Source organism: Eulemur rufifrons, chromosome 30 (assembly GCF_041146395.1).
Source record: "Eulemur rufifrons isolate Redbay chromosome 30, OSU_ERuf_1, whole genome shotgun sequence".
NCBI lineage: Eukaryota > Metazoa > Chordata > Mammalia > Primates > Lemuridae > Eulemur > Eulemur rufifrons.
Window position 1 is genome coordinate 64,677,290 of NC_091012.1, and position 25,555 is coordinate 64,702,844.

Consider the following 25,555-nt stretch of genomic DNA (forward strand, 5'->3'; position numbering starts at 1 on the left):
TCAAATCCTTTGCCAGGAATAAACATTGCCGCACTGAAAATCTGATACTGAAAACCGGTGAGAAAGTTTCTCTATGACTAGGGCTATAGTCATTTTTGCTCTGCCCCTGTGGCCAGCCCTTTAACAGTTATTCCAGGGGTCATTGAATTTTATCATCGGTTTCTAAGCCGACATTTCCTTTTACAGAATACATACTAAAAACCAGTCTTTTTAAATGCCATGAATCTAAAAGCCACAATAATAATAATAATAAAATTATCACAGAAGAAGGATACCATTTAGCTCAATTGATTTTGCTCTTTTGGCCATGTTTTTAATACTTCAGTGGTCAATATTTCTAAGCCTTCTTACTTCCTACAAAGCTATACATGACCTAGCCCATCATAACACTCTCTCCTTCATGCAATAGGATGCAGCCACAGTGGCACCTTCTCTGTTACTTAACACACTAAGCCTATTCAAACCACAGGCCTTTGTACTTGCTTTTTTCTCTGATATTTTTGTGTTGTCAGAGGAAATGGGGTTTCATTTTGTCACCCAGGCTGAAGTACAGTGGCATGATGATAGCTCACTACAGCCTCAAACTCCTGGCCTCAAGCAATCCTCCTGCTTTAGCCTCCTGAGTAACCAGGACTACAGACATGTGCCACCATGCCTAGCTAATCTTTTTTTAATTTTTATAGAGATGGGATCTCGCTATGTTGCCCAGGCTGGTCTCAAACACCTGGCCTGAAGTCATCCTCCCACATCAGCCTCCCCGAGTAGCTGGGGTTACAGGCACGAGACAACACACCTGGCTCCTCTCGGATCTTCTAATATTTATTTGGTAAGTGCAAGCTAATAAGGGCAAAGAATTTGTTGCCCTTGTTCATCACTCTGTCTCTAGGATCTAAATGAATAGGTGTTCAGTAAATGCTAGATGATTAAATAAGTGGACATCAAAAGGTATATATTTGAGAGCTATGTCATCTCTTCTCCATTTTTCCATCAATCTCATATGGTACAAACCCTCATTTCATCAGATTCAGGTATATGGCTGGTCAAATATCACATTCCGTGTGCAAATATAACCCAGATAATTTACAGGTATTCTTAGACCACCACTAGGAGAAGGGTTAGCCAAGTTTTGTGCATCACCGTATTGGCAAAGAACAGAATATATTGGCTACATCTGGGAGACACGGAGGACTGGGACAGGGTCAGGAGATAGAGGGAATCTAAATGGTCACAGTCATTAAAAGATATCTAACACTAAAGAAAGAAAATCACCTCTGCTGGATATCCAAAGTGTTCTAAGCTGTTCTTGATGTTACAGACTTTGTTCATATCTGCTTCATGGTGCTTCTCCATACAGGTGAAAGAGACTTACTTGTTAAATATCTTCCCATTATTATGTTATACCCCCATGAAAAGAAAACTGTTGACCTGAGTTCTCAATAATAGAGGGAGTAGGTGGAATGTCCAATGCCATGAAAGAATCTCACTATCTCAAATGTATTTAGCACTGGGTGACCGGTCTAGTATAGTGGTATCTTAACAAAGCACCAGCTTTGATCTAAGACCCTGTAGGTTCAACTAGCTCTCGGACCTCGGACAAGTTATTTAACCTCTCTGAGCCTCAGTTTCCTCACCTGAAAACTGAGGATAACAAGTTTTTTATGGTGGTTCCATTGGAGGTGAGAGCAATGAGTTCCTTTCATTTTACAATTATGAGCAAAAACAGGGTTACATTGTTAGTTAGAATAATTATAACAACTGACCTCTTCAGACTGTTGTATTAAATTAAATAATATATGTAAAATACCTAATGCAGTATATGGCACATAGCAGGGATGTAATAAATTATAGCTATAATTAGATTTATAGGTAATGCCAGCATTATTCTGCATATTGTTAACATATATATATAGTAGTTACATATATACACATATATATGTATACATACCTATATGTATAATAATATACATATATAATAATAATTTGTATATGATATAATAATCATGAATAATCACCAATATATAAAAACACCACACTGGCAGCGATGGGTTAAGATAGACTCCTGGGTTAGGAGTGCTACTTGCCAGGAAAGAGTCTGGAAGAGGTCAGCTGGGCAAAAGGTCTAGTATTAGAGAGCCATGTAGGTTTGAAAGATCAAAAATAAACACAGACTAAGGCACAAAAAGAAGTGAATCAAGAGAAAGCAACTAAGGCAGGAAGGAACTTTCAGGTACCATGAGTATTAGCTACTAGGAAAAGGCCAGAACCTTGGAGATCAAAGGTTAGTAAGAGTTTCACTAAACCTTCTAGGAGCTTCTTAGACAAATGTTTTCTGTAAGAAAGCCCAGACCTCTAAGTGTGGTTTCCAGGCACAAGACAACAGACGCTCTTATGTGTTCATTCCCCAACTCTTCCAAAGTATAACTTATGTAGGCAATGTCAGCAGCATTTGCATTGATTTGGGGTGGCCATAAGGGCAGGGAATCTACCCTGGGGATGACTGCTGAGTTGAGGAAGTGTTTCAGGCCTCCCTAACCCTTATCTACAAATGACCTTAGGCCAGGGCCCTACATGCATACACTCTTGCTCTGTCCCTGACACGTGAACAGATGCTGACAAATTGCTTGTTAATCTATGAACAATTCCTAATACGAACTCATTGATGACGACCAAGGTCCCTGGCACTCAAAGACAAGGTCTGGTGTGAGTCCTGCTGTCACCGTGGGTGACCTGGGAGAGGAGTGATCAAGGCTGCCTGACAGTCTGAGACTCAGGTTGATTTTTATTAGTCGTGTAATCCAGCCCTGGCACAGTTCCTGCTAACAATCTTGCATTATTTACATTTTATTTTGAAATATGCCCCAGGCCAGTTCTATTTAAAATGTTTCCTGCAACTGAGACCTAAAAATGTTACTTTTCTTTCATTAGGTACAATTAGAGCTCTGTAAGGTTGAGGAGGCAGACTGACGAGTGTGCAAGAATAGGGATTATATATTTTTTCTTTTCCCCTTCACATCCTGAGGAGGACAAGGAGCACATTCAGGCTCAGCCGTAAGCAAAAGGCCTTTGCAACAATATTGTAGCAATAATTTACAATTATATACATTTGTAATCTTTCCAAGTATTTCCATGTCTATTGTGATATTTAATTCTTCCAATAACCCAGGAAAATGGGCAGGGTAAATATCACCTATAGAAGTAACATGTAGGCACAGAGAGGTCAAATGTTAATAACTTAGTCAAGCTGATATAGCTGGTCAGTGGTTTAGAACAAAGGTTTCCTGGCTGCCAGCCCCTAGCTACCCTCAGAACTAACTTCATACTAACATTGCTTAACAGCCAAACTAACTTGTGGTTATCTATACCAACTTGGGGAGGCTACTAGAAAGAAAAGCAGATGTGTAAAGATAACATCTAAAGAATAATCTTAATATTTATAGCACAGAAGAATTTGAAAATTCATAAATAAACCTCACTTTCTATTTAAACAGTTGAATATTAGCTAGTTTAGTTCATAATTCATACTTTTTTTCCAGATGTATTTCTAAGGGAAAATGTTGACCAATCTTGGTTTCTCTAGGGAGAGAAGCAAGATTCGGATTTAAAACATGCATGAAAAATCCAAATGTTCCTTTCTACCTCCCATTTATTAAAACATGCTTATATTATAAAATCTATATATTATATATAGTATAAAATCTTATATTCTGCTTTAGAGTTTGAATTTATTGTATCGCCAGGACTAAGCTAGTAAAAAGAATCTAAATAAAATAGGGAATATTTTCATACCTAAAATACGAAGCCCTAGATAGAATGCCTCAGGATACAGTTGAAACTTCTCTAACCGATTGCTTCAGTTGTCTTATGTTCACTTCAAAATAATTTCCTTGCAAATTCCAGAAACCACCTAATGAATGATCAGCAAACTAAAACTTTGCTTTCTGACATTTTATAATGTGAATTGACTGCTATATATAGCTATCAATTAATCAATCAATCTTCAGTCAATGGATGAGATTGCCCTCCTCAAACTAAAAACACAAACTATCAACAGCTATAGCAAATTCAGGAAAGAGAAACAAACCAATAACTGAACAGGATCTCAAGCCCTTTGATGAATTCTAGTTCTCAAAAATAATTAGAAAAATAAGAAAGTTTTCTTGAAAAATATCTCTGCCCTTTTTGGAAAGAGGACTTTTAGATGAGTGCAGAAATAACTACATAAAACTACAAACATTCAACCTTATTGCATCACAAGACCTAAAGGGCCAAAACTCTGACCAATGTATTAATATTACCATTCTATGAAAAAGCACAACCCTTTAGAATTATTCAAATGACATTTATTGAGAACCTACTATGTGCCATGCTGGTTACATACATTGAAAAGCAGATGTAAACTTAATATAAGAATAAAAATATGCTACCATAAAAAGTTGGAGGAAATAGAATCTTGTGAAATAACTCAGTTTTGTCATTTTTAGTCTTTAAGTAAATAGCCTTACTTCTAGGTGTGTAGAGTTGTGAAGAGTTCAGGGATTTTTGTTTTTTTTAAGTTAGTTTTTTGTTTTAAACAAAGAGTATCATTTTTCAAGGATGTTATCTCTTGCCTTGTCAGTATAATAGGTTTTAAGTTTATATTCATCTTTTCCATTAGGCATAAACCTGGTTATTAAACAAACAAGGATTTGTTGAACATAAACATTATTAACTGTTCTTATCTCCTGCTGAAATGAACATTCAACCTTTGGCATGACACTGATAATCTCCAATCCAGAATAATTCAAACATAATTTCCTTATATTCCATGATGCAGTCAGAGAAAACGTCAACTCAGGGACTTGAACTGAACTAGACTTGGGTAGCTTACTGCATGAGAATATGGCCTCTGGAATAAGAGAGACTTGGGTTCAAATCCCAACCCTATCATGTCCTGACTGTAGATCTTTGGATAGGTGACAAAGTCTCAGTTTTTGGCATATGTAAAACTAGTACAATGAAGCAGCTATTTTTATAGGGTTTTTAAATATAATACAAGTGTTAAGAATTGTCAAGGGTCTGAAATTTTACCCTACTTATAAGCTAACAATTTAGTCTGCCAGTTTCATGGAAGCTGCTGGAAGACATGAGACTCCAAGTTAAGAAACGATAAACAGCAATGACAGTAGCCAGAGTATCAGTATTTGTGTTGCTCACCCAAACCGATTTCCCATATGACAATACAAAGAGGATCAGGTGACACGTGCAGAAGTAGCAGACTGCATTGCAGGAGAAGAAACTCAAAGCTTAGGAAACACAAATCTTTTATAATGGGCCATAAGCATGCCCTTTGCTCCAGAGGTAGAAACTATCTCTATTTTCCTAGGCTATAAGCAAACCTGCCCTTTGCTCTGGAGAAAGACACTATTTCCAAAAGTGTTCTGTATACATACACCTGTGAAAAGATAATCCAGGACAAAGTATAGTCTGCTCACAAGACACGCAAAAATATGAGAGACCCATGCAGCATTCTCTGCTTACAACTATGTAGTTCATTTAGCAAAGTGCCAGGAATATACTAAGTGCTAAATAAAAATTAACCTCCTTTAACATAATCACCACTATTACCACATTATCTACTGACTCCCAGGCCAAATGGTAAAGTGAATCAAAATATTTTGTTTTCTTCTTGTTGTTGTTGTTGTTTTTAAAAAAGCAGCCAATGAACCAGGTAAAAGCAAACAATATACACATATATTCTAAAAAGTACTTGCTCAAGATAAAATTTTGTCATCAAAATATTCTTCACCCTGAATTCAAAACACAATAAAAGTTGTAAGTAGAGCATTAAGATCAGATACCTACTCCAGCAAAAAAAGTTACATATTACATATATACTTCATAATCAATTCATATATTAGTCAGAGTTGTGGATATTTTTTGGTGGTAAATTCATGTCACCATTGCCAAGGAAAAAAGAAACTGCAATCTCTGACTTAAGGGTACACGTAGTTTGTTCAAAATCTGACTGCCTATGCTTGACTGAGGATGTGTGGGTAAAGGTAAGGAAATAATCAAGGTAAATTAAAAAAATTCCTTGACACCACCATCACCTATACCGTAGTATGAGTGATTCTTGCTTCCTTGGTTGAAGACAATCTTAAGAATGGTAATCTTGAGATACATTATACCAGAACCAGAAAGTCTTCATAAATCTGTGGAGAACCCTGATGCTTCTATTATAAACAACAACATAACTGTCCTCCAGAAAGCCTTCCTCAACCAATTTCACTGACTGTAATGACTATTTCTCACTTCTTCACTGCTCCTTATTTATATTACACTGATATTTTTATGTCTGTCAATGTTATTTCATAATTATTCTCATAGTATTCCCAAAGGTTTTTCCCTATTGCCTGGTGACAATGCAAACTCTTCAAAAACTGAGTTTTCTTTACATGTGATTACCTTTCTCCCCATACAGTAGATATCAGATTATGCTCCCTGTCTTTGTGTGGAAAACTGTATAAATTAATTGTTTCAGTAACTAAGCTGTCATACCCTATGCCTCCATGATGTATTCTCTGTCTTCTGTCTATCCACCATAGCTGTCACTGTCAGAGATCTGGAAGACTTGCCAATATTCAAAATTTCTACTTGTTCCTCTAACTTCACTCTATGATCCACTATCATTTGGCTTTCAGAACATCATTCTATTAACTTTCTATCACTAGAATCACTAATAGTATCTTATTAGCTAAATCTAATGACCTCTTGTTCACCTTTATCCTATCTAACCTATGTACATTATTTGAACCTAGTAACCACTCACTCCATCTAAATCTCTCTTTTCCTCTAAAATATTAATATTTCTCTCCTCTGATTGTCTATTTCTCTAATCACTCTTACTGCTAGTTCTTCTTCCATGGCCTATACCCAAAATGTTTGCCATTCTTTCAAAGACCTCAGGATTCCTTCCTCTATTTTTTTTTTATTTGTTTGTTCTGTTCTGTTTTTTTCTTTTTCTCTTCCTCCAACCTTCATTTTCAGCAATTTTATTCAATATCCAGGTCCCAGTCATGAACTGAGTACTGATAATATCCAAATCTATAATAGATATCTCCTCCAGTTCTCCTCTCTCCCAAGTTCCAGCCCAGTACAGGCACGTATCAATCCAAAACTGAACTTATTATCTCTCCCCTGCAGTCTATTTTTCCTTCTATAATATCTCTCATGGTTAGAGGCATCACTAGTCACACCATTTAGTTTCTCAGTTCAGATGCCTCAGAATCATTCTTCCCAATCACCTCCCCAAACAATCATATTTCCCATATACAACTGGTTAACAAGTCATGCTAATTCTATTTCAAAAATCTCTCCTCTTCTGACATTTCATCTAGGTCCTCCCACAGTTCAAGCCCTAATCATATTTTGCCTGCACTACTGAAGTAGCTTCCTAACAGGTTCCCCTATCTTTAGTTTCTCACTCCTCCAGTACTCTGGCCAAAAGAAACAATTTACTTTTAATTTGCTAAAAGTGTTTATAAGCAGAAGTAGAAGGACAGCTGTATAAAAAGACAGCTGATCACAAGCTGATGTCCATATTTAAAGTGTTATAGAAGTAAAATAGATAGGGTAATAGATTTTCTGAGGTTAGAAGAAAAGAACCCAAAGGAGTAAGGGGAACAGCTGTAAAACCCCCCAATGACAGCAGACAGTGGTAGAAAGGAAGAGATCCATGGAGGCAAGCCAAGACGCTGTCCTCAGCCATCTTCTCTTCTTGCTTTATATTCTCATACTGGGTTATTTGAATCACTGTTATAAATCCAACTTCTACCTTCCAATACTGCATCTCCAGTCCTGATGTCTCTGCTAAGTTCTAGACTCATATATCAACCTGTCAACTGGGTAGCTCCACCAGGACCCCGAACAAATATCTCAATATCAATATATTTAAAGTTCTACTCAACCCAAACAACTTCTTCATTCTCCATCTAAGTCTATAGCATCACTCTCTAATTAGTCCCCTATACCAGAAACCTGGGAATTATCCCTGGCATTCCGTCATTCTCATCCCTGCCATCCCTATGCTTTTACCTATCAAAGGGCTCTCTATACTATTCTCTCATCCCTACTTCCACTGCCTTAGTTTACCTCTTGAATTACTGTGACATCTCCCTAATGGATCTTCCTGACTTTAGTCACTCCTCCCTTGACTCACCATTCTGTTTTCTACATTATTTCCTGACTGGTCTTTCTACAGAAGTCACTCTAAAATAAGCCAAACAGGAACCCTGTCCACTGACAGCTGATAAATATTAGATTATTACATGTGAAATGTCCAATTTCCTTAACTACTAAGTTTGACAGTTAATATCTGTGACATTTCACTTTGACACTTCTTGTTTTATTTTTATTGTAAAGGTACATCCTCATTCTATCAAACGCATGTTTTGACTTGTGATTATCTTTCAAATTTTTTGGAACAATTTTTGAACAACCATAGATAAATGAAAAGTTCGTATTATTTTCAAATATGAGTTCTATCGTAAAACCAGTACAATACAGACAGCCAAAAATATCAATAAAGTGTTTGGAAATGATGTGGCTAATGAACACAGTTCATTGATGGTTTAAAAAGTTCCATTCTGATCATTTTAATCTTAAAAATGAGCCATGTGGACGACCTGAGACCAAGGTGGATAATGATAAAGCCCGAAGTAGAAGTGAATTCATCTGACATTATACATAAATTAACAAGGTTTGACATTACTATTACAACAGTATTAGACCATTTAAAACAAATGGACAAGGTAAAGAAACTGGACAGATGGGTACTACATAAATTAAAACAACGTCAAAAGAAAAACTGTCTCAAAGCTTGTCTTTCTTTGCTGTGGCGACATAAAGGCAAACCATGGTATTGTTAAGTGTGATAAAAAAAAAATAGATTCTTTTTAACAATCACAAATGTTTGGTACAATGACTGGACAACGATAAAGTGCTTAAAGGCAGTCCAAAACCAAATATTCATCAAAAAAAGCTAATGGTGTCTGTTTGGTGGTCAAGCGCTGGCATTACCCACTATAGTTTCATCAATCCTAGTCAATCAATTACAGAGGATGTCCACTGCAACCAGTTGGGTGAAATGATAAGGATGCTTATGATTAAACAGCCAAAATTGGTTGATAGAGACAGGTCAATCCTCTTACAACACAACCCTAGACCACATGTCACATAAACAATGCTTCTCAAAGTACAGAAGCTGGACATAGAAACTCTCTGTCATCCACCGTATTCACCAGGCCTTCCATAAACTGACTACCACTTTTTCCAGACTTTGGACCACCTGTAACAAGAAAAAATATTCAATTCATAAAAAGCTGTGAAAAAAACCTTTCACAATTTCATTACCACTCTCTCTCAGGGCTTTTTTGCTGTGGGCATAAATAAGCTACTGTTATGATGACAAAACTGTATCGATAGTTTAGACACATACTTTGATTAATTGCACTGCTTGTTTGAGATATAATAAAAATGAAACTAAACTTTAGATTTGAAATCGGACATTTCATATTTAATAACCTAATACAATATATAAGTTGAGATAGAAAGAAAACACAAGGCAACATTTAAAAAGAGAGTTAAAGCAGTGGCACTTTATACCGCTGGGATTTAACCGCCTTCTTAAGTAATATTTTAATGCCTGATTTATTATTTTTTTTATTTTTTCTCTTACTATCTGACATAAGACTCTTACAGAAGAAATTTTGCCTTTTTAAATGTAATTCATAGAACAGAACATACATAATAGCCACATAATAAATAATGAATGCCCGATTTTTCAGAAGGAAAAATAAAATCCAAAATGAGTGTATCTGTGTATGGCTTAGGTCCTTGGGTGCATAAATGATGGTAGATAAGAGAACAGACAAAGTTAAATTAGGATGGTAGCCTGGGGTGAGATTCTAATATCAGGACAAGGAGTGTGTCACAAGGAGCCAGCAAATGTTTTTAAGCTTAAGAAGAGCATGCTCATAGGAAAGATTAAGAAGTGACTGGGAATTAGGTAGGGATTAAAGATAGGAAGATTACTTAGGAGCCAACATGGGTACTCCTTAAGTAGGCACGGATATCTGAGAAGTTTTTCAGATTTATAGTAACAAAACTTGGTGACTAATTTGTCATTAAGGGTAGGTAGGTGTTAATGATTTCGAGGTTTCTGTATCAAGTTAGATAGGAAGGGAATCATCTCTCGGTGGTGTTAAAATAAATAAGCAGGAGGCCACTGGCCTGAAGCTGTTTCCATACTTTGAGTTCCCACCTAACAAACTACAATCTAACCTAGTATATAAACAAACCAAAACCTAACATAGTAGTATAACAAACAGTGTGTTTCAGCCAGTCTTAAGCAGCCACATTTCAGATATCACAGCCAATTGATCAAACCATGTCCAAATAAGGCAAATGCCTAGCTGTAGCCAGTCAGGGGATTTCTCTACTTCCCTAGCATGTGTAGCTATAAAAAGTTCTCTGTTCACACTGCTAAGTAGAGCTCTCTGACCTCTTCCAGTTACAAGTACTGCCCAGTTCATGAATTGCTCTTTGTACAAGTAAACTCTGTTAAATTTATCTAAAGTTTAAAAAAAAAAAAAACAGGGAGAAGGGTGAGTTGTGTTATGAACATTTTTTTAATTTATTTTTTCTTTTAATTTTTTATTTCAGGAAATTATGGGGGTACAAACATTTTGGTTACCTGTTATGACTTTGCCACATGCCAACCATGATTTGAGACGTGCCTTTCCCACCGCTACAATGCTCACCATGTCCATTAGTTGTGAGTTTACCCACCTCCAACCCCCCTACCCACAAAGAATATTACTACTGTGTGAGCACCTTAGTGTTGATCAGTAAGTGCCAGTTTGATGGCGAGTATATGTGGTACCTATTCTTCCATTCTTGCGATACCTTACTTTGGAGGATGGGCTCAAGCTCTATCTAGGAGAATATAAGAGGTGCTAGATCTCCATCATTTCTTATAATTGAGTAGTATTCCATTGTATACATATACCACATTTTATTAATCCACTCATGGGATGACGGGCACTTGGGTTGTTTCCACATCTTTGCAATTATGAATTGTGCTGCCATAAACATTCCAGTGCAGATGTCCATATTATAGAATGACTTTTGTTCCTTTGGGTAGATGCCTAATAGTGGTATTGCTGGATCAAATGGTAGTTCTACTTGTAGGTCTTTGAGGTATCTCCAAATTCTTTTCCACAGAGGTTGCACTAATTTGCAGTCCCACCAGCAGTGTAAGAGTGTTCCTATCTCTCCACGTCCTTGCCTAGGCAAAGAATTTATGAAGAAGACCCCCAAAGCAATCACAGCAGATACAAAAATACATAGGACCTCATCAAATTAAAAAGTTTTTGCACAGCCAAGGAAACTATCATTAGAGCGAATAGACAGCCTAAAGAATGGGAGAAAATATTTGCTCTCTACATATCCGATAAAGGGCTGATAACAAGAATCTATCTAGAACTCAAAAAAATTAACAAGAAAAAATCAAACAACTCTATCAATAAATGGGAGAAGGACATGAACAGAAACTTTTCAAAAGAAAACAGAATGATGGCCAGCAAACATGTAAAAAAAATGCTCAACATCTCTAATCATTAGGGAAATGCAAATCAAAACCATAATGAGATATCACCTAACTCCAGGAAGATTGGCCTGTATCACAAAATCCCAAAGCAACAAATATTATGAACATTTTTATTTTGGATTCCTATCTCTTACCATATACAAAAATTAACTCAAGATGGATTAAAAACATAAACGTAAGATCTGAAACAATAAAAATTCTAGAAGAAAACCTAGGAAAAATTCTTCCAGACATTGGCCTATGCAAAGAATTTATGACTAAGACCTCAAAGCAAATGCAACAAAAACAAATAAATGGGATGTAATTAAGCTAAGAAGTTTCTGCAGAGCAAAAGAAACAACAGAGTAGACAACGTATAGAATTGGAAAAAATATTTGCAAACTATACACCTGACAAAGGACAAATATACAGAAACTACAAGGAACTCAAATAAATCAGGAAGAATAAAAAACAAATACTCCCATTAAAAATGGGCAAACAGGCCAGGTGCAGTGGCTCACACCTAAATTGTAGCATTTTGGGAGGCTGAGGCTGGAGGCTAATTTGACATCAAGAGTTTGAGGCCAGCCTGAGAGCAAGACTCCCGTCTCAAAAAAAATATATAAAAATTAGCCAAGCATGGTGACATGCACCTGTAGTCTCAGCTCCTTGGGAAGCTGAGGTAGGGGGATCACTTGAGCCAGGAGTTTGAGGTTGTAGTGGGCTGTGATGATGGCACTGCACTCTAGTCCATGCAAGATGGCAAGAAAAAAAAAGTGGGCAAAAAACATGAACAGACATTTCTCAAAAGAAGATAAACAAATGGCCAACAAATATAGGAGAGAATGTTCAACATCACTAATCATCAGGGAAATGCAAGTCAATGTAACTACAATTAGATACCACCTTAACACAGTTAGGATATATTTAATAGTTGGGCAAACTATAGGACAATCATGCCAACTACCCGTTTTTATAAATAAAGTTTTATTGGAACATAGCCATGCTCATTATTTATGGCTGCTTTTGTGCAATAAGTAGTTAGGACCAAGATCTTTTGCCCACAAAGCCTCCAATATCTACTACCAGGCCCTTTACAAAAAAAGTTTCCTAACCTGGGTACTAGAATTCACGAGTCTGGAAAAGGAGCTACAGAATTTTTCTCCAGAGGTGGCGCCAGAAGCCACTGAGAGGTTGGCGATTTTTCCTGTTCTAGAACAATTCACCTTCAGGAGGGGGGCCTGGCAGCCCTCTTGAGGGAGAAACCATCATGGCAAAGGGGGGGAGGCAGATAGGTGGGAATTTTTTGACTTGATTATAAGCGCTTCATTTTCTGGGTTTTAAGTCTTTGCTGACCAGTCCTGTTTCTTCCCGCCTTCAAGGGCTTTCAACCATATGATGGGTTCCCTTATATCCCGTGGAGGGGCAGGGGACTTCCTCACCCGCTCCCTCCCACCCCCGCAGTCACTGCAAATTGGAACAGTCCAACAGTAAAAGCCTCCAGGCTTAGCCCCAAGCATTCCTTTCCCTGGAGCCCTGGGAAGGAGAGAGCCGCTGTTCTCTTTGGACCTGGTGGGCGGGCCTGCTCGGAGTCTACTTTCTCTGGCCCCTGGCTAAAGAGGTCAGTGAGAGTGGGAAGGTGCCCTAAGGCCAAACAAGCCCTCAAGCAGGACATTATGAGGGTGCGGTCTGAGGGGGAGGGGGAGGGGGAGGGGGAAGGGGAGGAAGGGGCTGGCAAGGAGATGAGAGGACACTGAAAGGGAGATGAAGGGATAAGGGAGAGGGGCAGGTACCACTGGTTGACCAGGGGGGTCATTATGAGGGTCCGATACAAGGGGTAGGGGGAGGGGAAGAGGGAGGGAGGGGTGGTAGGCAGAGACTGAAGGGAAGGGGTGGGGCCAAGGAGAGGGGCGGGGCCGAGGGAGAGGGGAGGATACTACGGGTTGATCCATCCTCACAGCGCCAGCGAAACCGCTAAGGCCCTTCTCCATCATGGCCTTGAAACCAGAGGACCCTTATGGTGGGTTCCAGCGTGCCAGCGTGGTGGCCTTCGTCAACGAGAAGATGGCCGAGCACGTGAAAGGCCCTGAGTTCTATATCGAGAATATGTCCCTGTCCTGGGAGGAGGTGGAACACAAGCTCAAGGACATCCTGGAGGACGAAGAGATGTCCAGCCAGGCCAAGGAGGCCTGTACCTGGGGCGGCCTGGCCCTGGGAATACGCTTCGCCCGCAGGCAGGAGCAGTTACAAGGGCGCAGGGTGCAGCGGCTGCAGGACTACACAAAATTACACAAGTCCGCAGCACAGGCCTTGGCCTCAGACCTGAGGGATCTCAGGGCACAGCAGGAGATGGAGCGGAAGGATGCCACCTTCAGGTTGCATATGGTCCAGAGCAACCTTGCCCAGGCACAGAGAGAACGAGACCTGCTGAGAAGGAAGCTCCTCCACACTGTAAGATTACCCACCTGGGCCCCGCCCCCTCCCCCTCTGCTACCCCACCCCCAGAACACATCTCAGTCCTGTCCATTTCTCTCCACCAGCTGAGGTGTACCCAGGAGCAGCAACAGGCCACAGCCACTGTGGCTTGGACAGGAGTAGCTGAGGAGGAACAGGAAGCAGGGGCTGCTGCTGGTGCTGCTGAAGGAGGAGGAGGAGAGGAGGAGGTGGATGCCCAGGTGATGGCTGCCCCCACAGAGGCTGCACAGGAGCTGGATGGAGGCTTCCTAAAGCTTCTGGGAGCTACAGAGAAAAATTACACTTCTAGGGGGCAGAGGGAGGGAAATCTCAGGTCAGTGGAAACAGCCATGTTTTCTTCCTCTGGGATCCAGGAGCCCCAGGCCAACACCTCAGTGGACCCCCTTCCTGTCCAGCTCCCTCCTTCATTCACATACACATACTCATGCCCTTTGACCCCCTTCTCAGCTGGACCGAGTCCATCCCCACCAACAGAAAGGGCCACACCACCACCTCCCCCTCAGATGCCTCCCCAGTGGGGTGGCTATGATTCTGACCTGTGGTCTGATGTGGGGTACCAGGGAATAGATCCTCAAGAACCCGAAAGAGACAGGAGAGACTCTGATCCTCATCACCAGAGAATACCTCCAGTATTTCACAGGCAGGGAGACTGGGAATGCCCTTGGTGTAAAGCCGTGAATTTTTCACGGAGGGAAGTTTGCTGCTTCTGTGGGAAGGGACTCTGGCTGCAGAGACCTCAGTGAATTCAGAAATGTGAAATAATTTCCAGAGGGAGGGGTGAGGTTGGAAGGGAGCTGGGAAGAGTATGGGGAAGGAGTAGGTGGGAGGATGGGGTAAGGGGATTTGTAAGAGAGGTAGAGCCGGGGGTAGGGGAGTTGGCCAAGGGAATGTATAGATTTGGGGGGTAGGTAGAGAGACAGACATGTTTTGATGATGCCCTTTGTATTCCAGAGCATTAGCATTCAACACCCCAGAACTGCTGGTGCTTCTATTTGTGTGTGTGTGTGTGTCTCTCTCTCTCAAAACCCTAGTGTCTGGTGGACCTGGGCAGCCATGTATATAATACCCCCACCTTCTCCCCTACCTAGGCCTTAGATGATTGCAGCAAGAGTGGACATCTAACCCATCCTGAGCCCAGCTGACTTTCACACTAGAGAATCTGAACAGAGAGGCAAACTCTAGTCAGGATGGTGTTAGGCAATGAAGCAAAGGGTCACTTGAAGTTGGGGCCAGGGTCAGAGCCATACCAATGCCACAGCTGAGATCTAGCCCTGGCTGCAGGGGAATAGAACTAGTGCTTTACAGAGACAGGTATCTTTTAGAAGACAACAGTAGGAGGTTCCAAGGAATAGACAAGCACAGAGGAGTTCATCCTGTGACTCTAGAGCCATGGAGAGAGTTGTGGTACCCAACCCCCCCCCCTTTTTTTTTTTTGAGACGGAGTCTCACTCCCTTGCCCTGAGTAGAGTGCCCTATCAGCCTAGCTCACAGCAACCTCAAACTTCCTGGGCTCAAGCAATTATCCCGCCTCAGCCTCCCAAGTTACTGGGGCTGCAGGCGCACACAATGCCTGGCTTATTTTTATGAGAGACGGGGTCTTGCTCTTGTTCAGGCTGGTCTCGAACTCCTGACCTCAAGCGATCCTCCCACTTCGACCTTCCAGAGTGCTAGGATTACAGGTGTGCGCCACAGGGCCTGGCCCCAACCACTTTTTACTTCCTGCAATTGTGCTACCTGAAGATCCACTTTACACAGATCCCCTTTTCTTTAAGCTAACTTGAGTGGGTTCCTGTTCTGGGCAACCTGATTATTGCCAAGTCAGAAACTGGTACCAGAAGAGCAATTTCAAACAAAAGACCATAAAGAAAATACTGGAACTGACTAGGGAGTTGCATCAGGGTGTGGAGAGTAGAGGGGATTCTGGCATCCCAAGAGTTTCCAGGAATGAACTGGATAGGAAGCTCCTTTGTGTTCTGACGGAGTTATATCACGAGAAACAATCAAAACAGGCCTGGGGTTAACCTCAGGTTCATGCTGACTCAAATCAACACGGCAGAGATTTGCCACCCCTAAGAGAATCCCTCAGGTCTGCGTACAGAGGATGCCGGCACTAGCCGCAGGCGAGGACTGCTGTGACTGTGCAGCCCCGTGACAGAATCCACCGCAGTTTCCAGTGGGCAGAACCTGGGACAGCCTGATCTGAACAGGGAACTCGTGCCCCTGCCAAGGAGGTAAGTCAGCAACTGATAGAGCCCCAGAGGGTTTCCTGGTCTAGACCACGGGCCAAAGGGTGGTACCACCTTGAGAGATTCTCTCCCCTTACTTATCACCATGATAAATGTGGGAGGGAAGTCTGGCTACAAAGCTCTCAGTGAATTCAGCAATGTGAGCTACAACAGAAATATATCCCATGGGGAAATCAACTTCCAGAAGGAGCGATGAGGTAGGAGAGGATGGGAGTGGGTAGGGAAAGGGGTGGGTGAGAGGTTGGCCTGCTTCTTTCCCTCAAGTAACTATGAGCTGTGTTGACAGGGACTAAATGTATGGTTTAGCCCACAGGTGGAAGGATGGGGAAGGGTTACAGCTGGACCAGACTGAGTCACAACTGGAAGAGCCCTGGACATTGCCCCACGGACCTAGAGACTGAGACGCTGTCTGGACCCTTGGACATCTGTGCAGCAACTAGATGTGACTTTGGGTCGTCTCCTGGTGGGGAGGGTGTAGACAATCATCATCAGGATTGGGGGCCAGATCCCTAGCCAGTTATTAAAGAGTCTGCACTTGTCAGAAATGTACTTGGGCTTATTAATATCTAAGGCAGGGTTTCCCCACATTGGCACTCTTGACATTTGAAGCCAGATATGATTTTATTTCTGGAGCCTGCCCCATGCATTGTAGGATGTTTAGCAGAATCCCTAGCCTGAACGCACTGGACGCCAGTAGCACCCAACCTCCCACACCACCCCAATTGTGAGAACCCAAAGTGTCTCCAGATTATCACCACATGTCCACTAAAGGACAAAACTGTCCCTGATGGGAACCAGGGAGGCAATGAGGTACTTGCAAGCAGTCAGAACAGGAAAGGAATCAAAAGAGAAAAAGGTCACGGAGGCTGAAGAGCCCTCTAAGACAGGAGCTGAAAAGTGGATCTTCGTTTACTTTGGATCTTCGAGCACATACAGGGGAGTGGCGGGAGCAGAAGCCAAACTGCAGGACTGAGGAGTGAGTGGGAAGCGAGAAAGTGAGTCAGTGAGGGAGGCTCTTCCTCAAGGACTCTGGGCTGTGAAGGGAGGGAGTGAGATGGGGTACATGGCTGAGGGAGGGTTCTTCTGTATATGGGAGACACTTGAGCCATGGGGAAGGAGGCAGCTGAAGAAAAGCTTGAAAACAAGAAATATGTAAAAGATTGGGATCCTGCATATTGTATCAGAGGCATGTCCACTGTATTGTTAAATTTTCAAAAAATCATATGATAGGACCTTTTGTTTTTTATATAAAAATAATCCCCTGAAAGTTCTCTGTATATATGCCATGTATGTTTGTAGACTGATGTTTGCTTTGTATTAAAGATTTATGTTTGAATAAATGTAGCAAATGTCTGGAAAAACGTTTAGCAAATAAGGTATTACCTAGGGAGAGTTGGCTCAGGATCAGGGGGTGGGAGGCAGTGGGGTGCCAGGGTAAGGGGTGGGGTAGTATAGGGTAGAGGGCAAGAGATAGAGGGCTTTTACTTCTTTATATGCTTCTGTTTTATGAAAGCAAAATAATTAAATGTTCACAAACATGGAAAAAACAAAAGTAAGTAACTGGGTGGATGGGTTTAGAAAAGTCACCTCGTCCTCTGGGGGAGAGGGGAGAAGGAGAGCAGACTCTGCTTATGTGGCCCCCGGGGCGGAAACCAAGGATGAGCCTGCCTTTGTGTCCCTTAGATGAGGCACCTGAGGGTGAGTGAGGACAGAAGCTTAGGTGGAGGTGGGACAATGGCACATTTAGGAATAACTGGGGATGGGAGTGGAGAATTGGGATGGATGACAAAAAGATCAATCTGCACAGAGGACCTGATTGGGTAGAGCCTAACTGAAAGGAAACCAAAGGGAAGGGCAGTGGGAGCCTAGGAGCGGCACCCGAAAAGAAGGTGAGTCATTCCAGGAAAGGGACCAGACACAAATCTCTGTGGTGCTGCAACTTGTTTTTATTACAACATTTTTTTTTTTCAATAAAAGATTCAGTCAGTTTGTTTGGATTTGGGTTGTATGCTTGGTAGGATTTCAGATACTAACATTTTCAAGATTTCATGTGTCATGCCTATTTTAAAGTTTTAGTAAACTAAAATTTATTTTATTTCCATCACTGAGTATCCTGTACAAACCCAGCAGAAGCAATCTGACCTGGACTTTGAGCGCTTGGGCAAGCATGGGTAGCTAAAGCTGAAGATAGCTTTCAAAACAAGGCTGCTAAGAGAAAGACCCAGCTCTGACGGGCAAGGAACAAGGGTCGACATTTCATGGCAACCAATGCCTTGGTCACAAACTAGGTTTCACCTCTAGAAAAGCTATAGTGGCCTTCTCTAGGCTTGCCATTTGCTGTAACAAGCAAAGTGGTGAAAGGAAAAATGACCAGGGGAACCTCCTTTGTTGACCTCCCTCTTTCTGATAACCTATTCATATGTGGGGAAGTCATACTTGGCTACATCTGTCTCTAAAATAATGGCAAGGAAAAATAAGCCATATTTTATTTAAAAACAATAATGCTCTTTCGTTTGTTTTATGTCATATAGGATCAAAGTCAAAAGTTGGCTAGAGTGTTTATATAGAGACATTACCTCATATATCTAATGGTACTGGGAATACCAGTATTATTTAGAAAAAATCAGAATTGTCTGTGACTTTGCACCCTGCTATAAAATACTGGTGTTCCCAGTATCATTCTTTCTACTGTCACCTTGTAAAACTTGCCCTCTTGCTATCTATTTCTAATTGGCTATAGTCAAAATATTAAAAAAGGATTAACGTGAAATTAAAAATCTCTAGACTCTAGTAATCTAAGGGTTTCGGCCAGTAAGTAAAAAAACTATGTATGACGTGTATGGAAATCCTGCTCTATGTGTGTGTACAGTGTATGAGGGGGTGACGGGGAGAGCTTTAGACTGAGTTAAAGGAGAGAGAAAGATCTCTTGTCTGAGAGTAAAAGAGAAGAATGTAAATATGAAATGTGGTCAATCCTCTTCGTTTGTGGGAAATCAGGGGAAGGCAATGAGAGGGGTTAGGGTAACAGAACTGGAAAAAAATGCATATAGCATCTCTCTATACTCACATAAGCATATAGTGGGATCTGGTCTGGAAACAAGTGTGTGTAGATTAGTGTTAGGCTGGGTCTTGTTTTAATGAGATCAAGGCCTCAGGGTGGAAATACACATTACCCTCCTACCTAGCTTTTCTCTGTTTCAAAACCATGGATACAGATTGTACCCACCAAATATTAATGAGCTGTCCTGCCAAGGTGGATCACTCTTCACAGTCGTAAGAGAGTGGGGATGGCTCCATGTGAATTTGTCATCATCCCTGAGAAAACCAGATGGACTGGATGTTCTGATTAAGAATGCTGGGGTCAGCAGCATTGCCTTTAATAAGGATAGGGTCACAGAAGGGAATTTGCCCCCCTTTAAATATACATTTCTCTATGCAAACATCATCTCCTAAAAACGTGCCTTATTACCTGACTGCAAGTTAAAGTGCTCATTAATTGTGTCTTTCCGCTTCTTTTCTAAGAATTGATTAATGTCTTAAGATCTCATGGTTCAAAAATATATCTGAAACCTCTATATAGCGATGGTTACTTATTGTTAGGTTCACACCCAGAAAAAAGACCTTGATAAACCCAGGTTCCAGCCAGGCTCACCTCACTGTTTTTCCTTGTGCACAGCCCGTGTTTTACTGTCCCCTTGTCCTTGAACATTGTTTCATCTGCCCGGGAAGATCTCGACTGTCACCATCTGTTTAGATACACAAGCACCATCTCAAAGACCTCTGATTCTGTAAGAAAAAAGCTATTTTTCCCTACTCTCTACTGTAGTACTACTTTATATTTCTTATATTGATAGTATATGTCATTTTCTGTCATGTGTGATGGAATAAAAACCACTAAGTTAGTGTTTGCAGCTTTCCCCCTCTCCTTGCCTTCTAAACATAATCCTCTTTTTGGCTACATGGGTCTCTTGAAATCCAGCAACTGCTACAGAGATTCTTGGTCTGGCAGATCTGTTCGTGGGATTTTACTGTGCAAAATAGGAGTAATGGGCAGAAAGAGCTGAAGAATTGTGAGGAGCAATGCTAGTTTAATTAAATTACATTGGAAAGGGAAACAAAAGCTTCTTGCAAGGAAAAAAATAAGCACTAGAGGATGAGAAACTTACAGGGGATACATTCCAGGAAGAGCTTTTCAATTGATTATTAGAATGAGGAGTGATGAGAGAGGTTTCTGGGCATCTGCAGCATACAAGACATATTAGGAGGAAAAGTAATATGAAATGATGATTTTAAAGTGCTGCAAGGAATTACAAATTGGCTCCCACTTGATGTTCTTCAAGGGACAACAGTAAATACTTATATATTCAAACTTTTAAAAATATGTTTTGTTGTGGGACTACGTTTCCTAGGCTATAATTCTATGATGAAGCACATGGGATCTTGTCTTTTATTTGAGTGGTGCTTGTTTGATCGTAATGTGTATACATGTCCTTATTCTCCTTCTAATCTGTCAGAAGTCAGGAGCCCTATAATTTACTTTTGCTTCTTTTAGTACCTTCCACACAGGAGGTACTCAATAAATATTTGCTGAATGAATAATAGTAATAGATACCTGAGAGCTGAAAGGATACTGGCTGAGAAATATCACTTTGGTTCAAAACAAACAGACACAAAACTATAGTTAGGAAGGAATGAGCTCCCATTGGTGTTCTTCGATGAAATAGTTTAACTATGAGGTGAATGGAGAGAAGTGGTTTCATGCAATGAGTTTTTGAAAAACATAACATTTATGACACCTGATTATATTAATTCTAGCACTTTGTCATATATTTATGTGTGTATTTAATTGATTCACCATGAGACTTACATCTTAGAAGTTTGGAAGTCAGAGTAAAAAGATACAAATAAAGAGCCAGTTAAGGATATGCCTGCTTTAAAGTTCTTCCTTTTCTTCTTTGGTAGAAAACAACACTTAAACACTTCATTATAATGAGTGGAAACTGAAAAATGATCACAAAGGTGTTCAAAAATGTAAGACAAGTAGTCTGGTTCTATCTCTGCATATTCATACTTTAATCTGATGCTCACTTTTTGTGAATGTAGAATCTATATTTCACTGCCCTCTGTTATCCATCTTTAACCAATAGAATTCCATCCTCATCACCAGACAATGTTATACACTGAGGAAACAGAACCACAGAACTTTATAGAGTCAGGAATTAATATAAGTAACTATAGTTCTTTTGTTGTGATATACAAATACACATTTTTATAAACAACAGTAAAAAAATAGGTAATGAGAAGACAGGAGAGCAAACCAATCGTTCATATGAGATATGCAGTCAGATAGACCTGTCCCAGTCTCAGCCACCATTCACAAGCTGTGTGTGACTGGGCAAGTTCTTTAATCTATATGAGTATCAGTTTTATCATCTTCAATAATATTACCTACCTCATAGAATTATCATAAGGATTAGCACAATGTTTTCATATACTAAGGGCTAAAAATTCATAGCTAGTAGTAATAGTGGTAGTGGTAGTAAAAGTAGAAATAAGAGAGAATGTATGGAGTGCTCACTCTATGTGAGCATTGGTGATAAGTGCTTGTCAACATTCTCTAAGATAAGACCTATGGTGCTTGTTTTTCTCCACATCTTCTCTCTCAGGTAATAGCACCATGATTTACTTGGTTGCTTAAGTAAAAGCAATGGGAATCATCCTTTATTTAGCTGCTTCTCACATCCAGTAGATCAGTATGTCCTATCAGCTCCTCCTTCAATACGTATCCAGGATTCATTCATTTCTCCCTATTTCTATAGCTACCACCTCAATCCAAGATACCATCACATCACTCCCCAACTAATACAGTTGCTTCTCAACTTGGTCTCCTTGCTGGTCGGTCCCCCTATAATTCATTCTCACCAGGGCACCTAAAGTAATCTTTTTAAATGGAAATCTGATCCTCTTAACTCTCTAGCTTAAAACAACAACAAAATACTCTCATTTTGCCTCTGATTAATAAAAATCAAACTTCTTATTCTGGTCCAAAATATGCAACAAGATCTGGCTTCTGCCTGCTTTTCCAGCCTCATCTAGTACCATTATCCCCCAGCTCACTGTATCCACTGTATCCCTCCATCCAAACTTCCCTTCTTTAGCTTTCTTGAATATAATATGCTTGTTCTGATTTTATGACCTCGGCATTTCCTATTAACTTTGACTGGATCACTCTTCCCCCAGATTTTCACAAGGCTCCTTTTTGTCATTCAAGTCTCAGCTTATATGTTACTTTCTCTGTGAAGCCCTTCTTGAACACCAAACTGAATGTGGCCTCCCAGTCACGCCTGTAACATGATGCTTTTTTATTCTCACCCTAACCATAATTCAGTATAGTCTTGTGGATTCATTTGTTATTTTTAAGTTTCCCTCACTCTAGAATGTGAGCTCTATGAGAGTAGGCACTTTAATCTGTCTTATTCAATGCATGTACCCAATACCTATAGCAAGTGTTCAAATACTTTAGATTGAATTAACAAGTGAGTCTTCATTTTCCATGAGAGGAAAGCAAGGCACAGGTCACACAGCCATAATATACCATTGCTCCTTCAGATACTGTTGAGTCAGAACCAATAGTTCAGAGTTTACAAACTCTGGGTCCCCTGGTTGAACCTGAGTAGTCATATAAACTGCTCAAGGTTACACAGCTGGTAAGTGATGAAACTGCAATTCAATCCCAAACAGTCCGGCTCCAGAGAGCATACTCTTAATATGTATGATACAGTAGTAGTCATAGTAATGTAGAACATTGCACCACAGTGTTAGGTATAGAAGAGTTCCTGCTAGTTCATACCCTTCTGTAGTAACTCCTTAAAGGAAGATGACATGTCATAATTTTCTCATGGGTTCATCATCGTGATTGGCACAATATTAGGCCAGAGAAGTATCTAAGGGATACTTTCACTGAAGTCACTTGTCATGCCTGAGACTAGAGTCATTGTACATCTTCAGTCCCCTTGTTTCGTCACTGACAGGAAGGAAGGTGGAGGAGAAGAACCAATTTACAGCAATAGAATCCTTCAGACAGAATACCACTTCCATACACTGTGGCTAACAGGAAGGATCCCTATATTGCATCTTTCCTGGAGACTCTGATAGCCATGCAAGGGAATAAGCTGGCATTTAGCCAGTTGCCACATATAGGGGCACCATTTGAGCCTGCTAATGAGTATTCAGATGTACACTAGGGAGACTGGCCAGTTTCTTCTAGTCTACCATATTCTTATGGGAATGTTCATTCTTCTGCTCCACTGTGATACACATAAAATCTGCCCCAGCCATGCTCTAAGATGACCATACCATCACTCTCTGGGTTAATGTTGGAGTCAGAACCTAATAGTTCAGAGTTTGCAAACTGAGTTCACTGGTTGAATCTGATTATGTGCTTTTTTTAGGAGGAGGAACTCCTAAAATTTAAAACCTTAGAAATTTCACAGAATTATTCAGATTTCATTCAATTATTCAGATTTCTGTTCAAAAAATCAGAAGATCTGGCAATGTTTGGCCTATGTTCCTAGGGTCCTCTAACATTACTAGGAAAGGGAGAATATGGGGAGCAGGAAAGGAACTTAAGGAAGAGTAACTGATGGAGCAGGACAGAAACAAAGAAAATATGATTCTCGGGAAATCAGATAAAGAACATAGTATTAACAAGAACAAAATAATCAAATGTGCCAAATGAGCTGATAGGTCAAGTAATAAGAGGACAGAAAAATGACATGACCATTGGATTTAGCATTTTTGAGGTCACTGGGGACTTTGGTAAGAGTAGATTTGCTAGAGTGGTAAAGGTAAAATTTTGAATGAAATGGGGTTTCTAGAGAATGAGTGGAGAGGAACTCAAGTCTGTAACTACAGACAAGCCTTTCTTCTTTGTTTTAAGCTTTATTGAGGTATAATTGATACACGAAGTACTATTTAATGGGTATAATTTGATGGGTTTTGACATATGCAAAGCCCCATGATAAACCCACAAGACAACTCTTTCTTTGAAGTAGTTTTGCTCCAAATGGGAATAAGGAATTGCGGACAGTGGCTGGCAGGGGAAGTGGAGTCAAGAGGATGTTATTTAGATGGCATAAATATAGACATGGGTATATGCCAATAGAAATCGAAATAATCCAGCAGAAATAGGAAAGTCCATGACATGGGAGAGAAATGGGAGAATTTTTCAGGTAATGTTCTTGAGTAGGCAAATAGGGATAGAAGTTAGTATATACGTGAAGTGATTAGCCTTAGATTGTAAGGACTTGTAATGACTCACCTTACAAGATGGAAGGCAAAGTATGTAGGTATAGATGCCAGTCGATGGGTGCATGTAGTGAAAGTTCTTTCCTGATTGCTTTGATTTTTTTTTTCTTTTTGGACAGCAAGGGGAAGGAGACAGAGATTTGAGGAGAGAAGATGATATAAAATGGTTACATAGGCAGATGGGAGACTGTATGGTCTACGAATATATAGTATGTGCGTATATATGTGTGTATGTATATAGTACATATACTATATAGTATAAAGTGTACATATAGTATATATACTATATATAATACATATTCTATATATGATATATATATATACTGTATAGTATATATAGTATATGTATAGTATATATATGCTACCTGGTAGCATTTAGGGTTCATTTGAGGTTCATAATAATGAACTTAAATTGAGACCAGTCAACACTGTAAGATATTTCCTTCAACAAAGTTCAGCTGCAAGGATACAGGAACAGTGTGGACAGATGGGTTTAAACAGTGCTGTGGTTTTACACAAGTAAGGTAAAGGGAGAAAGGGTCAAGAGAATCAAGAGGGTATATATGGGAGTGATTATAATGATTGATCATTGAATTTAAACTATGTTAGGCAGGAAGAGACCAGGGACAGTGAAAAAGAAAATTACAAGATCAATGAGCAAGAGGACCTGCCTGGGATCAATAGATTATTGTAGATTGAGAATAGAAAGAATGGAGCTAGAAAAACAGGAGTAGTAGAAAGAGAGCAGAATGCATGAAATGAGATTATTGAGGAAAGTGCTACAACCTCTAACACTCCATAATGTTTCAGGTGGCCTGCCACACTCATTCTATTACCTTCTTGGCCACTGAAAATATTTTGAGTTTGCTATCTCTGAAATAGGTTAAAACCTTGATTCTGA

At 40.2% G+C, this 25,555-nt stretch overlaps 2 protein-coding genes across 2 annotated transcripts in view; one reads left to right on the forward strand and one right to left on the reverse strand.

Annotated features, from left to right (window-relative positions):
* The window catches only part of IL1RAPL2 (interleukin 1 receptor accessory protein like 2), a 498,076-nt gene that overhangs the window by 466,223 nt on the left and 6,298 nt on the right, over nt 1-25,555 (reverse strand). The gene's annotated exons all lie outside the window — the stretch shown is intronic.
* On the forward strand, nt 13,619-14,630 carry TEX13B (testis expressed 13B). The gene is given in 3 exon segments (XM_069463709.1): nt 13,619-14,095; nt 14,182-14,365; nt 14,368-14,630. Coding segments are annotated over 3 exon segments (924 nt in total).